The following is a 17,524-nucleotide window of genomic DNA, read 5'->3' on the forward strand; positions in this document are numbered from 1 at the left end:
TACCTGACAGGGCAAGGCCAAGAGGAGGGAGTTGCTACCGAGGGTTTCTAGTCGAGAAATCCGGATCAGTGGTGTGGTTGCACAGACGATCAGAGTAGGGGGCATCTCGACATCGGCAGAAGGATTTCCAGGAGGGAAATCGAGACTCAAAGGGAGTCACATCGAGAACTTCCAGGAGGGAAGTAGAAGAGCATCATGGCACTACACGGAGTAAGAGACCAGGACAGGCTGGACGGAGCATCAAACTTCGCAGTCTGGAAGGCCAGAATCTTATCCGTACTTGACAAAAATCGTGTCAAGCACTTCGCTTTGAAGACAATAGCTATCCCAATCGACCGAGCTGAGAACGACAAGTACGAGGAGGCAATGGTGAGGGTCAAGAGCATCATCTTTGACGGGGTCAAGGACCATGTAGTGCCACACATTGCCGAGAAGGAAACGACAAATGAGATGTGGGAGGCCCTAAAGAAATTGTACCAGCATACTTCTATGCAGAGAAGAATGTTACTAGAAAATCAGTTGAAGTCATATCAGATGAAGAAGGGAGAACCGATTGACACCTTCCTCGGAGGATTGAATGAGATCTGAGATCCGTTGACTACCATAGAAGCCACGTCGGATAAGGAATTGATGGTGAGCACAGCCCCAAATGCAGTCTCAGAAGACTAGGAGCTATTTGTCCAGAGTATATTGGGCAGAGGGACACTTCCACCTTGGGATGAGATGTGGGCGGCTCTTCACCAAGAAGAGATCAAACGGCAGTCAAAGGCGCGAAGCAACAGTAAGGGGATCAGATTCAAAGAGGAGGAAGATGTTACCCTAGCATCTGAGGGAAAGCAAGAAAAGCGGAAGAAGAAGAACCTCTCCAAGATCAAATGCTTCCACTATGGGGAGCTAGGTCATTATGCGACCCAGTGCCCAAGGAAGAAGAACAAGGGAGAGGCCTCCGAGACCAAGGCAGCGCCAGCAAGGGCAGAGAAGGAAGTGGAGACAGACGATGACTGTGCCACGAGTGCACACACGCCACTTGAGCGGAAGTGGGGAGACATCGAGCTGTAGTCAGACGAACTACAGGCGATGAGGGGTAGGATCCTCAAGGTACGCAGCCTCTTGGATTAGACCATGCTACGAGAGCCCCGAAGAGGAGTAGCAAGACTGGAAGATGTGGGTAGAGACGGATGCGGATGAAGCGGCAGAGAGAGCTACAGTGAATAATTCGCAGGACAGCGTGAGGCTAGCAGGCTGCAATAGTGTGAGAGGCATGGGAGTGTTGCACCAGTGCAAGATGGCACAGAAAGGTGTGCAACGGTGCGAGATGCAGAGAGTTGTTGCAGCAGTGCAGAGGTCAGAGAGGGAGCACTTGTCAGCGGCAAAGGGAGCTTCAACATCAAGAGTACTCTAGCCCAACAAAGAGGTCAGAGTTGGGAGATCAGTTACTTACTTCTCAGTAACTGAGTTGCAGTGCAACAGTGGGCAGCACGATGCAGCATGATGAGAGGAGTTGCAATGCGGATGCAATGTTGGGAGAAAGGACCAGCAGCAGCACGAATGCAGAGGGAGCTGTCGTACAGATGCATCATTGGCAGTGGCAGAACCATGGGTAGCAGTACAGGATACAGCAGTGCAGAGGATGGTGGGCACCAGGCCTAGCATCACCACAGGGACCAATGCAAGATGATCAGAGTAATACTCAGTGAGGAGTATTGCTAGAGCACAGTCCTTGCTAAGACAGAGTGTTGATTTGGGGTAGCATCAGATGTGCTCTAGCCACGAAATTTGGTGGAGAGGTTAGGGCACATGAGATCTCCAATACCTAGAAAGGGTTTGGGCAAATTTTAAACAGTTCAGGAGATATTAAAATAATTAATATTTTTAATGGAGTCCCTAAGTCTAAACTTAGGGAAATTAAAATATTAATGTGGATTAATATAAAACTATGTTAGAATGGTCCAAAAGACATGAATCAAGCCAGATCTAATCTTAGCCGTTGATTAGGGACTTAATCTCGGTCGTTGATATGTCAACGAGAAAAGTATAAGAAGAGGCTTGAGGGTCACTTGGAAAGTACACCAGATGATCAGTCATTCTATTCTCTAGAGCGGGGTTTGCTAAGAGAGATAGAATCAGTGATCAGAGTTGCAGCTAAGGGGCATTGAGTACAAAGAGACAGAGAGGCAGAGATAGTGCTGGGAGAGCAGCGCAGGAGCCAGAGAGAGTGACACAGTAGCAGCCAAGGCTCACGCAAGGCCATGCAGAGCCAGCCAGGAGTTCCGTAGTGCTTCAGAGAGGCCAGCGTTGTTGACGCAAAGGGCCAAAAGGCTGACGCAGGACCTCCTGAGGCTGACGCAGACCCATTCAGGGTGACGCAGGGCCAACGCTGGGCAGAGAGAGGCAAACGCAATCCAGAGAGGCAGACGCTGGGTTTTTTGGGGCAGATTGTAGCTAAGGAGCTGCCGGAGGGTTTATATGGGGTTTCAGCAGGGACATTTGTCTCAGACTGAGAGGTGCTACTGCCAAGGAAATTCTTTTTTGGGTAAGCTGAATTTGGCACCCAGATTGTACTCTGAAATTGCTTAATAAGAAAACCCTCAGATAGTTGCATCGATTTTCCCGCATTGGGTTTTTCCGGGGACATTGGTCCAAAAATAACGGTGTCATTTGGTGTGATTGTTTTTGTTTCCTTCAGTTGATGATTTGTAACATGTTGAGCATGCACTAGTGTTTATTTTCAGTGTTTACATTGTAAATAACTTGTTAAGTAATGGAACAAGTAGGTAGGAATAAATCAGTAAAGTGCATGGAGGGTTTCTAACTGGCAGACTTAGAAACTTCAACAGATTGTAAGCCTGTGACTACTCCAATGGAACTTAACTTTAAGAAGTTATGTGGTAGTGCTGTTGGACCTGAATTGGGAAATGCTTCTGAGTATCGTCAACTCATAGGAGCACTGATGTTCTTGGTGAACTCCCGTCCAGACATATGTTTTGCAGTTAACACATTGAGCCAATATATGGTTGAGCCTCATCATATACATTGGATTGGTGCCAAGAATCTTCTGAGATATCTTCGGGGCACAATCACTCATGGACTAAGATACACTGCCGGAGATGTGAGGCTGCATGGTTATTCTGATGTTGATTGGGCTGGCAGTGTGGTGGATCGCAAGAGCACTTCTAGATGTTGTTTTTCTTTGGGTTCTGCTTCGATATCCTGGATGAGCAGGAAGCAGAAATCAGTTGCCTTGAGCACCGCCGAGGCCGAATACATAGCTGCTAGTATGGCCTCCTGTGAAGCTGTCTGGTTGAGGAAGCTCTTCAGTGAGCTGTTTGGACATGTGTTGGATACCACCGTGATCCTCTGCGACAACCAAAGTGGGATCTGATTATCAGAGAATCCCATGTTTCATGATCTCTCCAAGCATATAGATATTAGGTAACACTTTATTCGAGATATGGTACAACGAGGAGCAATAAGGCTCCATCACATTGGGACTAATGAGCAGGTCGTCGATATTATGACAAAGCCCCTGGTGAAGGTCAAGTTCTTGGCCTTTTACGAACGACTTGGAGTCATGGAGAGATCCTCTTATGAGGGTCCTGTATGAGATGGACATTGAGCTCTGGGAGCTCCGGGGGGCTTGGGGTACTTCTTGGAGCGATGAGAAACCATAGGGTGAGTGGTTCAGCCTTCCCCTAGTGGTTTGTTGTGTACAGGGTGAGTGGTTCAACCTTCCCCTGTGATACCCCTTGGCGACATGTAGGCAGGATAAGTGGTTCATCCTTCTCCTGCTGAGACATCCTACTCATGCAGTCTGGGACTCATGGGAAGTACCTCTCATCTGGCCAATGAGTAGGGAAATGAGGATAGGGACCATAGTACTACCGATGGACACATCGTGTACTACCGTACTCCCTATGCTAGGATGACCGATATTGATCTAGGATCAATTGGAACTGACTTCGGGTCAATAAGAGTGGTATGAGACACTCTCTTTTGATTAGAACTGACTTCGGGTCAGTAAGAGTGGTATGACACTCTCTTTTGATTAGAACTGACTCCGGGTCAGTAAGAGTGGTATGACACACTTTCCTTTGATTGGAACTGACTTCGAGTCAGTAGAGATTGGTATGATACATTCTCAATCACTTCTTCTTCTTCATAGTTCAGCGGAGCAGTGCAGAGCAGTGCATTGATGGCAGAGATAGTACAGATTGGCAGATGGATTAGCATATGGATTTCTCCCTAGTTGAGAGGGAGTGTTAAAATTGGAAACTAGGGCCAAACTCCACATGGGTCATCTTATTTATGACAACGGATATTTTTTTTGGATTCCTCTCTCCAAGATGTGTAGGATTGATCTAAAGATCATCCAATTCTGACATGTACAAATGAAGTTATGAATTTATTTTGATTATGGTCAAATTGTCAAGGTCGACCAGCAAACTTATGTAGGCTCAGAAGCCCAACAGTCATGTCTATTCATCATCAACATTGCATATAAATAGAAGGTGACTTAGCCTCATTTGGACACACTCATCTTCACACTTCTCTCTCTCTCCTCATTGATTGGGTATGGATTTCTGGGCCTCTCTCTCTCCACAGTCCAAAATTTCAGGAGAGCGAAATTTTAGGAGGCCGAAATTTCTGGAGGCCGAATTTCTGGGCAATTTGACTAGTGTTGACTGCAGCTAGGGCTAACTGCAGGGGGACTGTTTGACCAGACTTTGACTGCACTGAATTTGATTGTTTAGAGGGTTGTTTTATCTTGTTGTTTGGAGGCCAAAGTTGACTGAAGTTGACCGATTTGCTGAGGGTCAAATCTGCCATGTTGACCAGAGTTGACTTTTCTGGTTAGGGCTCTTTTGCTTCTGTTATAAATTGTTAGATTTGTAAATTGTACTATCTCTCTTTGTTGAACTATTGAAGACTATAAGAAGAATTGATCAAGGATTTCCCCACATTGGGGTGTGTCCCTGGCTGGTGCCACATCTTGTGTCCTCTTGTCTTGGCTTGTCTTCTATTGTTTATGTTTATGTTCTATCTGCATTTTACTATCATGTTGATGTGATTGTTAATCTGAATATTGATACTGGGCTAATAAAGAAATTGAATTAAAATTGCTCTAAAGCATAGAACATACCATTGTTGCCTAAAATTAACAACGGGAAACTCGAAGATTGTGGTGGTGAAAAGAGCGTTGTCCGGGAGACTTTAGAGTGGGGATAAGTGCCGAGGAAGACCAGTCAAACAAATGTGACATGTGAATTGTAATTTGTCATTTTTGTATTAATCTTTGTAATAATGTAATGTAAGCATTAAAGGGGGAACTTGGAATAATGCTTACAATAGTATATAGGTAGGATTGGTTTGTTGGTTGTTGGAATTTGTTGAGAGATTTTCTCAACAATATTCTCCTTGTTTGGAATCTGTTGGATCTCATGAGCACTATTTATGTGGTTTTGGTTTTGTGGGAGTAATATACGAATTGATTTGAGTGAATTTGTGCACCATGTCTGCTCCTCTAATTTCTTTCTCATTAGAATTTCATACCCCTGATCCAGAAAGAACTAGAGAAGGACAGCATATTTTGGTATGTACCTTTGCTAGCAATATCCTTGGCCATAATAGAAGTATTATGCCACAAAATTCATTACATAAATTCCACTTGTTGCATTGAAAGATAATTATTCATTGAATCTCTGTAAACTTGACATGTTTAGGCAGCAATCTTGAAAGAATTGCTTTTAGGGGAAATTTTCACCTTTTGTTTAGGGCAAGGGCAACAAATTTCTCCCATTTCATCCCAAGAAAATGCTTGAGAATCTCCACAAAGACTGCAATAGCTAATGAATCCATAATGTCTGGAATAACAAATCACACAAACATCAGCTTTTCAGGGGAAAACTCTTTCCACTCACAAGAAAAGAAGATAGCTCTTCATTTAGATAGATTAAGCAACTATGTAGAGTAAAGTAAATAAAAGAAATAATGCAATGGAACTAAAAACCAAACAGCAAATATCTTGTAAGTACTTATTCTCCTTAGGCTTTCCATGTCTCACACGAAGCATGACTCTAAACACTGGTCCATGACGAGCAAAGTATGAAAACACGGGCCATACATCCATGTCTCGTGTAGCAGCTTCTCGTACTGCTCCTCCTATGAGCATCCGCAAACCAATCTCATTGGCATATGGCATGGGCCTTATAAATGCTCCATATGATGCCAAAGCACTGCAAATGCACCATGTCTTAGAATGGATAATGTTAGACAAAATAAAGTTCTAGCCTGCAACCTCAATCAATTACCAACATGACATGCATTTAGGATGAAAGCATTCTCACTGAACAGAAATTACACAAAATTACTTGATTAATTTGACTTCACATTCTTATTAGATAGCAAAATTCAATTTTCATATTCAGTTAGTTAACCTGCCATTATATATACCAAGGATAAAAACATAAATTAAGATATTGCTTGTTGTAAAGATATATGATGGTCCTATGTCCTTTTATTTTGAATAATAAAATTTAGCGTATTTCATGTTAAAACATGTTGGCACTGCATAAAAGCAACATACTCCGAAATCAATATACAAAAAGTTTAATAACATTCTTCATAAGATGATGAACACCAGTACCTGACCAAATCCAAGGTGTTAGCTGAGGTGGCAGATTGAGTTCCATATATGGGACATTCTCGAGACCGCTTCAACTACTGCATGCACACGGTTGACCTCTATTGGCATTTAAAAACACTGCTGGGAAGGGTGCTGATCGACAGAAACGAGACTTGGGAAGAAATCCTTCTTCAATTGGACGAGATTCAGGTATTCTCATGCTCCATGGATTCCAGACTCAGCAACATTGAAGCTCACCTTTGTCTATCTCCTGGTCCAGGCTGCTCTCTAGAAGACAACAAGGACCCCATCCCAATTGAAGCCTCTAGGCTCTGACTCTGACAAGTCCTAAATGCTCTCTGAGTTAGTTTGTTTTTCATTTCTTAGACTTAGTTTTTCTAGTTTTGCTTAGTTTTTCTAGTTTTTTTTTTTTTTTTGGCTAAGAATGGTCCTGGCAGCCCCGTCTTTGTTACTGATTTTCTTATGTTTTGGTTTAAACTCAGCAAACTCTTCGTATAGCTATCATGGAAACTGAAATTCTGTGTCTAGTCTGATTTCCCTAATGACAGACCAGCACCGAATCCTATGGTTTCGATGTAAAATTTTGTTTACAGGAATGAAAAATTTAACTTCGCAAACAAACATTATTTATGAGATATGAGTTTTCAATTAGTGAGAGTGAAAATAAAAGTGAGATAAATTGATACTCATCCTAGCTAATGGTTAGATTCTTCCAAATCTTGTATTTGTTATAAACATGGACCAGAAATCTCTATAATATCTTAATATAATTTTTTTTTAATTGGTTAAGTTCAAGGGTCCAACATAAGGTATTGATGTTTTCACTGTTACATTCCACCATGGCAATCCCAATTACCCTAGTCACTTTCAAATCACCTGCTGCAAATAGATTTTACAAAGTTGCTTGAAGAGGAAGTAAACGTCAATGGTAAAAGCTCATTAGCAGTTAGTACATTTCTACATAAACTTAAGAGAGAGACCCTACCACACAGATATGAGTTCATTTGATTATTGAATCACTCCAGTAATGTTAATGTTATTTAAATTGTTTATGTGCTTTCAACACTATAGGTCCTAGAATGGTTTCAGCGGATATTGGAAGCTATTATCCCAAACTGTTTAGCATTTAACATTATTGCACATCAAAAGTAAAACTACCTATCATTTTTTTTGTTTTCCAGTTCTCATGTATGGCTATAAAAAAACCATTGGATTATCTATCCTTGTTGGCAATGCTGGCATTTCATGGGAATCCATCGGTCCACAGTATTGCTGGTATTTAATTGATATCTATCCATGGGCGGGAATAATTATAGAAGCATGCATTACAGGCTACAAGCATCGTTAACAACATCAATTGATTGAACATGTCGGTTAAAGGGAGAGGGAAAGAGAAAGAGACTTGTGAGGACGATGACCACCCGAAGAGACTCCGTCTGTAGAGGTCAAATACAATAAGCCCCCATATTGCATGGCTGATAATGCCGAACCCAAGAAGAAAGAATCGCTGCCAAAGGAATCCACATCAATGAGATCATAGTAATCACCCTGCAAGTAACGCTCCACCATCACTCTGTTGGCATCACAGTGAGATATTACCCACTTTCTCCTTCCCGTGTTGTTGTTTTCATGGTCCTGATAATCATCCTGTTGTCGGATTTGAGAAAGATTGGAGAGAATAGTAGGGCGCGTGTGGTCATTGGCATCATTGGCCCACACAAAGTCGGCATTCGCTTCAACAAGGTAACGAAGAGCTCTGACACCGCATCCACACATGGCATCTAATACGCGGAGTTTGCCAAACCTTCTCTTGTGCAGAGCAGCTGCCAGAACACCCAGGTCTCTCCCAGTTCTGCTTTCTTCTCTGAAAAACGAATCCCCCACCACAAACCCAACGCCTCTCTCCTTCTTCATATTCATACTGTCGTCCATATCTCTGTTTCCATTTCTTATCATGATGTTGATACTGTTTGACATTGCTGCATTCACGAACATTTTTGGCATTGAGCAGCCCAATTTCTTCGCATCTTCATTCAAAGTTAATCTCACTCTCTCTGTGAGCGTCCTTATCTGATATTCAGGTAGTGCTTTCATCGGTTCAATCGACATCCACTTCCACAAACCACAAGCATAATAACTTCAATGCTCTTTTGCGCTGCCAAGGAGCTTAGTCCCCGCTACTACAGAGTTAAATGGTTTTATGCAGAGTCTTGCTATTTTGATTTCTTACCTGTTTACTCACGTTGAATTGGGTGATGCATCCAACATTTACATAGCCCCCTTGGAAGGCATATCTCTAGGAGAAAAATATTATGTAAACGAGATAGACTCACACAATGGTAGGAATATTTTGCTTAGCATTGAATTGCAGCACAGTAAAGTCATTCAGATACACGAATTTAATTTGAAAATTTAATAAAATTACGTTCAGTAAAATATATAAAATCAATTTTAAGTATTTAGAAAATTATGCTAAAGTACTTTTATATATAAAAGGGGAGAGATCATAGAATTATGACACAAATAGTAAATGATTATATATTAATAACATATAAGTTAATAATGTTATTTGTTGTTTGAATTTGTGCGTAAAGTTACAATTTTAATATTAAAATTATAATAATTTTTAATATATTATAGAGATATATAAATTATTTTATTAATTTATATTTAAAGTCAAATATTCAATAATAAGATATAATGAATAATCATTCATTATATATGTATAATACATATGTATTTTAAACATCAATATGTGATCATTTTAGTAAAACTTTCATTTTATAACTTTATTACAAAGTGAGTAAATATAGTTGTAAAAAATATTAATTTTTCTAGTTTTGAAATACTATCAATTCTAAATAAAATTATTAATTCAATTAACTACACAATTCTAAATAGCAATAATAAAAGAACAATATGATTGTTTGAAATAGATTACTTAAATTTATATGAAGTATTAGTATTGTAACTGCCATCATTTTCAAAATCTATATGAAAAAATATCTTTGTAAAAGGACATGTGAGTACTCTAGTTGATAGAGTGTTTAGCACACATATACAAGTAGGTGTTCAAATCAAATTGTGAATATTATGACATAAGCTTCATTATGTGAACACAAGTCAAGTGTAATAACTTTTTCACGACATTTCCCATTAAGTTTTTCTTTTATAGGAACTTCATTATGTATGACATGAAGATATTCATGGAAATAACATGGAGTGTTACTATTTTGTCAATGGGGAGTGTTCTATGAGTTTATGTAATGGGTTTTGGGACAATGTTTTTAGCAATTGCATTCCTAAAAAAACAAATCAAATGAGACATTAGTATTCCAATATAATGTACTTTTGTCATGAGGTTTTGCATAGTCTTTCACCCATGGTCATGAAAAAAAGGAATACACAAAAGATGAGGACTTCAAAGAGATATTTCAATAGTTAAAGGCCAAGCTCATGAAGAAGAATGTTACAAAGAGGTTGACTACATTTTTCAATATGTGTTGTCTTACAAGTTTGGATAAGTTATGTATACCCAAAGGTGAGAGAATTCAACTTATAAAATAGGGCCATACCTCCAATGTTGCAAGTCATTTTGTAGGTGGAAAAATAGTATGCAACTTGCAATGACCTATGCACTAACCCACAATGTAGTGAGATGTATATGGGTTCATTTGAGGATGCATATTTATGTTTAATTGTAATAGAATAAGGTGGTGAGTCCTTAACCCTATTTGACCTTTCACCCTTTTATAATTGATTAAAAAAAATCATACATTAAAAAAAAAAAATACAACTTATAAATATCTTCAGATCCAATCAAGATTTTAACCCATTTCTCTTTTAATGAAATTTATGATAACAATGCTTAGTTTACATTATGCATAATGATAATTACTAAATAGCTTTAAATTATAAAATTCATTATCATTTAAAAGTTGTATTCCTCTCCGTCTACCTACTTAATAACCATGACTTATGTTGTTTTCAAACAAGAATGATAATTAAACTAAAATATAAATATAAAATCAATTTAGGAAAACAATCTCATTAAAACAATATGTACTCAAGTTGAACAATAATTCAATAAAGTCCAATTTAATAACCAAAGTTAAACAATAACTCAATAAACTCAAGTTTAATAACCAAAATAAATTTAAGTACGGAAAAATGTAATTGCATTGACATCACAAACCATCAACTCAGTTTTTACAAGCTTTTTCAAGTTCTACAATGTGAAATATCACTACATTTCATGTTTGTATACTTTTATTCAACTCAAAATTATGAATAATGCAAACCATTTCTTTTACGAATAAAATGTCATCAATTCTTTTTCTTGTCCTACTCATTAATAAAATATGTAGAAAAATGCATTTGTATTTACAATCTTAATGCTAATGCACCTTAAAGGCATCTACAGGTCACAACACATGCCCTCTTCCAAGGGATTCATGTGCGGAATAATTTTATGATATTTGGTGAGAAGAAAATATGCAATGCCATAACATTCCAAGCAAGGGTTTTAGATATTTTTTTAAAGGTTCTAACGATGCCACATCATGCAAAAATCGTTCATTGCCAGGGAAGGGTTGATGTTTTAGAAGGGAAACTTACATGATGTATTGGTATAATGCATTTATACCTCGATGAAGTGATTACCAATAATGGATTACAAATATGTTTGGCAAATAATGTTGGGTGAAATTGCAACAAGTAAATGGGTGCAACCATCATTGGTTGTCCAACTTATGCTTCTACTAAGAGGAGGGGTGAATCAATATAAGATCATTTCCTATTTTAAATAAGCATTCATTGATCATTCATTAACTTTTTCTTTTACGGTAATGAGAATATTTGTATTAATTGTGAATTTGTGTTCAGATCACAGTTATACATCGAGAGTTATACAATAATTTTCTTCCATCTTCAATATCATCTACAAACTCTTGAACCAAAATTATCCTTTGAAGAGGAATACAACTGATATTAAGCATATACAGGTCTTTGGAGGTGAATATCTTCCAATAGATCCCCAAAATTAAACAAATCTTGCAATACATATAGCCTACTTCAAAATATAACAATGATAACAACATAGTTCCCTAGATCCACATTGACTGATAGGACCCCCAAAAAATTTGGTATTTGAACATAGGATTCATGCTTGATCCACTAAGGGATGCAGGATGGTCTTAATTGACCATTAATCATCAACTCATCAAACTTCAAATTGCAATTTTGGTTGGCACATTAATCTGCTTCCTAGTTATTATCCCTTAGAATGTGCTTGAAACTCATCTTTGGGATATCTCTTGATACTTCCTTAATCTTATTTAGGAGATTGTCTAGAACTTTATCGCTAGGGGAAGATCCTTTAACTAAATACTGAATTATTGAAAGGGAGTCACCCAACACAACAAGAGAAAAGATCTGAAATTCTTTTGTGAGCAAAAATGCCTTGGAGTAAACCATCAACTTTTACTTGATTATTTGTCATCTTCCCCGAGCCCTGTGAATACTCTAAAACTTTAATTTCTCTGGGGTCATAAAGTACCCTAGCCCTTCCTACCAACCCTAATCATTCATTAACTTCAAAACATTAAATGCATGAAAATTTAAATCACATTACAGAAAGTCTAACTTGGAAACTCTTGTAAGAGAAAACCACAAAAACTTGTCTATATAAATGTATTTAGGCACCAAGCTTTTGTTACAAATCTTATAGGCACCAACCTACTAGAGACGTTAATTTCCTTAGATGAGCACGAGCTTAGCAATATATTGTGTGGGCACCTACCTACTAGAGACACCAATCTCCTTGGCTAAGCATCAATTTAGCAAGATCTCTAAGGCACAAACATAGGGTTTTCATGCACATAATACTTCTAACTTCACCTATGTGCTTCATACTTCATGCATTTCACAACATCATCATACCCTAAAATTTCATGCTTCAACGTCTCTCTTTGCTTCATACTCCAAACATAGCTTTAAACCTTGGTCAAATTTAGCCTTCATGCCCTAGCAAACCTCGTAATATCATTCCACAAAATATAATCCTAGACTAGTGCACTTCACAACATTTCAACCCCAAAATAATGCACTTCACGACATTATAGAGTTTATTCATTCATATCACACCCTTAACACTCTAGAAAACTACTTAGACTCGTCTTACACACCTTTAAACCCCACGAATACTCCTCTTGCACACCTCACATCTCTTTTGCGCACATGTACTTGACCCTCTTGCTTAAATGCCCTTCAAATGCACTCATATATCCTTTATTTATAGTGTTTATGGGTTCACTTATGGGGTTTACTTGTAAAGATTGGCTAAGTTGACATCTACCTTCTGGTTGGGATGACTTGACATAATCTTTCATGTTTTCATTCCTATGGAGTTAGAGGGAATGCCATATACCATTGAAAATGTCTTGGAATAAGTTTTTCAATCATATATCCTATGCTCCCATTTGAGCTAGGTCTATAGAATAAAAATACCTTCAAAGATATCCAAGCAACACATTAAAAGTCCAAAAACAATATTTCCAAATATCTCCACCTTGCAATCTTTATCTTGGACATCTATAGTCTCCTCCTATCTTTGACATCAATGACAACAATATTTCCAACAATATTGTAGTACTCCCTTTATTTGCAACTCTCCTTATACGTACAATTCTTCCTCTGTTTGCAAATTCTCCCCCTTTGGCATCACTGGCAAATGGTTACTCTCCCTGGGATTTTTCTTCCCTTTACTAATAAGATGAGAAGGATACCGCTCTCAATTTTTTTTATCCTTACTTCTTGAATACCACAAGCCAAAGTCCAATGTCCCCTCCATATATCTGAATATTCTTGTTGCTTCTTGCATGTGTGTCTCCTTTGGTGCAACTTGAAACCTATCAACCAATCCTACTGCCTGCATAATGTATGGAATTGATTATGTCACATATAGTATGATACCAATCATTGAGTTATACAGTGTTTGATTTTCTCATATGGATTCACCACGTTTGCTTAATTTACATCAGGTGATCATGGGTATACAAGTAGGTGCACAATATTCCATTCCAGATTTCTTCAACATCTCCTTGATGTATTTGGTCTGAGAAATTAATAGGCCTTTGCTAGATTGAGAAATTTGTAAAACCTAAAAAGAATGAAAATTTTCCAAACATAGACATCTCAAATTCTTTCTACAAATTTTTGGTTCATTTTTTTAGCATTAATTCCAAAAATTATATCATCCACATAAACCAAAATGATTAACATGTTTTCATTTTCTGTTTTAATGTAAATATTGTTGTCAACAACTCCTCTTTTGGAACCTTGATGTTTTAGGCATATATCAAGTCTCGAATATCAAGATTTGGGAGCTTGCTTTAGTCCATGGAGTGCTTTCTTCAATCTACATGCATGATCTTTGTTTTCTGACAATTTAAATCCCTTTGGTTGCTCAATATATACTACTTCTTCTAGATTTCAATTTAGAAAGGTTGATTTGATATCCATTTGATATACTTTGAAGTTCTTGAAACAATCAAATGGCAAAAACATTTTGATTTATTTTAATTTTGTAACTAGAGCAAAGATTTCTTCAAAGTTAATACCCTCAACTTAAGTACCTTTTACAAACCAATCTTGATTTATTTCTTGCTACTTGTTCATCTTCATTCAACTTGTTTCTAAAGACCCATTTAGTGCCAATCACATTCTTTTCTTTTGGTATGGGCAAAAGTTCCCATGTCTCATACTTCTCAATCTAATCTAGGTCTTCTTCCATGGCATTAACGCAATGCTTATCTTCATTAGCTTGTGTGAAATTCTTGGGCTCTTGTTTGGATATCAAAGAAAAGTTTGCTTGTTTTGTTGTAGTTACCAATCATGTTCTAGTTTGAACTCTTTTATTTGTACCACCATAAACTCTGCTTTTTTGGACGGTATTTTTGGACAAATATGGATCACGTCTTTGGATATTAGCATTATATTTCTTCTTCTTCTTTCTTTTCTCACTCTCTATAGATTGCCTTCTTTGGGTCTTCATTTATTTGTGACTTTTGTTTTTGAGGTATTGCTTCATCCACTCTTACATCAATATTTTCTACAACCTTGTGCAGCCTTTTGTTATGGAATTTGTAGGCCTTACTTCTAAATGCATAGTCAAGAAAGATACCTTCATCTATTATAAAATCAAACTTACCTAAATTATCTTCATTTATCTTTATATAGTACTTGCTCCCAAATACTTTGAACTATTTGACTATAGCTAGTCTACCTTTCCAAAATTCATAAGGTGTCTTTCTATTATTCAATCTAATTTGTGCTCTATTCAAAATATAGAATTTTGTGTTGATTGCTTCTCTCCAAAAGTTGTTTTCATCCAACATTGTTAGCCATTTCCTGTATAATTGTATTCTTCCTTTCTACAACTCTATTTTTTTGTGGAGTCCTTGCTACCAAAAAATGTCTCTTGATTCCATGATTCTCACATAATTCATCAAATTCATTAGAGGTAAACTCACCTCCTATATCTGATCTTAAGCACTTGAATTTTTAATTAGTGCCATTTTCAACTAGGGATTTGAAATATTTAAACTTCTCAAACGTTTCATATTTTTCTTTAAGAAATGTAAGCCATGTCATTCTTGTGTAATAATTAATAAGAAACATAAAATAACTCACACCTTTTAAAGTTTTTAATCTTGCTTGCCCACAAGGTTCTTTGTGTACAAGTTCCAATGGCTTTGATGTTGATTACTCTCTTTTTTTAAACAAACTTTCATCTACTTCCCATGCTAAAATGGCTTGCCAATTGTGTCCATAGATTTTTATATCCTTGGCATATGTCTTATTGCTTGTGTCTTGCTAAGTTTTGCTACATTGTCAAAGTTTATATGACCCATCCTTCTATGTCATAACCAACTTTCATCTACTTGTCCCATACAACATTTGTCTCCTTTGACTTCACCGAGGATGTATACATTGCTCGGCGTTATGTTTACATTTTCCACTAATCTTCCTGAACCCTTATTTCACACCTTTCGAATGAAATGTGAGGTTGTAACCTTGGTCACACATCTAACTAGCACCTAGAATATTGTGTTTTAACCCTTTAACATACAAGACATTCTATGTTTTAGTCTTTCCATCATCAAGACTAATCATACCTTTTCCAACTTGTTGTTAGTACTACAACAACCTCATAGTTTTCATTTATTTTGCTTGTTTAAAAAAAAGGAAAAAGAAGACCCTATCTATAATTTTTTGGGTTATCTTTTTGTAAAAAAAAATCTTTTCAAATAATAAAATCCTAAGAAATAAATTAAAAAAAAAAAAAACAAACAAAAAAACACAACTTGATAAAATTTTGGAAGTAAGGAGGTCAAACATTTTTATTAGTTTCAAAATAAAAAAGGAAGTCCTCACTCCCGCCCTTTCGACTGCTTTCTCACTCTCACCTGTCATAGGCAGAAGTCAAGACCTAAAACCTCTTCTTGCTAAAGCCTTTTATTTTCCTCCCAACTCCCGACTGTCGAACCCCCTCTCCCCGACTCCCGACTTCGTCATTGTTACGACCTGGCATTAAGTCAGAGTCAGAATCAATAAAGTCATGAAGTATTGTGAAATACATCCTGACCTCCCAACTCCCTGACTTGCAATTATTCTGATTACAAATAAGATAATAGTTTTTTCTTGATTTCAATGCCTTTTATTTATTTTGTTTTAATTTTTAAATATTTTTCAATAGATTAATTTTTTAGTCATGTTTTAAAATAAGTTTGTTATATTTGAATTAAAAAAGTCTTCAATTTTACGCTCCCCAACCTCGCCTCGTTTTTTGAAGAACGGATAGAAGTGTTTTCACATTTATACGAAATTTAATACCTATCATGTGAATTAAACATCCTGTATTTCGATATTTAATCGAGGATTATCAAAGTTTTTCCCTCTTTGTGCCTTCAAAATTTACAATTTTCATTATCACTTTGTCTTAACTTTTCACTGAAACCACAATTCGGAACTGTGAAATTCAACTAGAAATAGTGAAATCTTGTTTCATTGCTTGTAAATTATGTTGAGCCCTCATGGTTTAAAAATTTGTAATCATTGAATTAATGATTTTTTCACAAAGAATATTAATTATTTTTGTGATTTATGCATGTTGTAAAACGGGGAAGAAGAGCAAATCCACCACTTCAAGACAAGCAATCTAGCAAATTAAGGACATACTAAAAGAAGTGGAAACTCCATAACTCAAGGACTATAATTTGAACTCAACACTCATCTCTGACACCACTTTCAAAATGCAAGATGCAGGTAAGATGAAATGGGAAGAAATTTTCAATTTCTTTGAGGAAAGATAATGGATACAGTGTGATAATTCGAGTAGAGAGAGTAATGTTCATTTAAAAAAAGTTAGAAGGGAAAAATTGCATAAGGTTGTTGTTAGGACTAAAATCTTCCCATATTACAATATGATTTTATGGGTTTTAGCACATGTGCATCTCCCCACTTGTTCAGTCTTAGATTGCAATTAAAATGTGATAACATCATGGAAACCTGAGATTTTGGTTGCAATCTATAAATTCAGTCCTCTAGAAGTTTTTATGATTATTGAATTTATGGATAAATTCAATAACACAATTCTAAAAGAAAACAAAAAGAATTATGATAAAGTTATTGAGGATTGGATAAGAGAATCTAAGGAGGGATTTAAACTCAAAATTACCCCACTATCATTTTCAAGGAACCTTTTAGGTTTATTATCAAAATGTTACCTAAGCTATATGGTGAAAAAGATCTTGAACACTGTAAAGTTCAATAGATTTATTTGATTCATAGTACATACCATGAGTCAAAAAGAGTTAATTG

The 17,524-nt window shown here is 36.9% G+C and overlaps 1 protein-coding gene across 2 annotated transcripts in view; it reads right to left on the reverse strand.

The window, feature by feature from the left end:
• The window catches only part of LOC149167792 (N2,N2-dimethylguanosine tRNA methyltransferase), a 134,035-nt gene extending 125,107 nt beyond the window's left edge, over positions 1-8,928 (reverse strand). Inside the window, exons 1-3 of one of the 2 annotated variants that reach the window (XM_089433158.1) lie at positions 8,046-8,928; positions 6,033-6,233; positions 5,762-5,861 (exon numbers count right to left, since the gene is read on the reverse strand). In XM_089433158.1, the coding sequence (XP_089289284.1) occupies positions 5,762-5,861; positions 6,033-6,233; positions 8,046-8,752 (1,008 nt within the window). In that variant the 5' untranslated portion in view covers positions 8,753-8,928. The remainder of the gene's footprint in view (positions 1-5,761; positions 5,862-6,032; positions 6,234-8,045) is intronic. The other variant, XM_089433159.1, reaches the window with a different exon arrangement.
• Between the last annotated feature and the right edge of the window lie 8,596 nt (positions 8,929-17,524).

The sequence above is a fragment of the Pinus tabuliformis genome, chromosome 5_1, assembly GCF_031772625.1.
Source record: "Pinus tabuliformis cultivar Carrire ecotype Pingquan chromosome 5_1, CPIR1, whole genome shotgun sequence".
NCBI lineage: Eukaryota > Viridiplantae > Streptophyta > Pinopsida > Pinales > Pinaceae > Pinus > Pinus tabuliformis.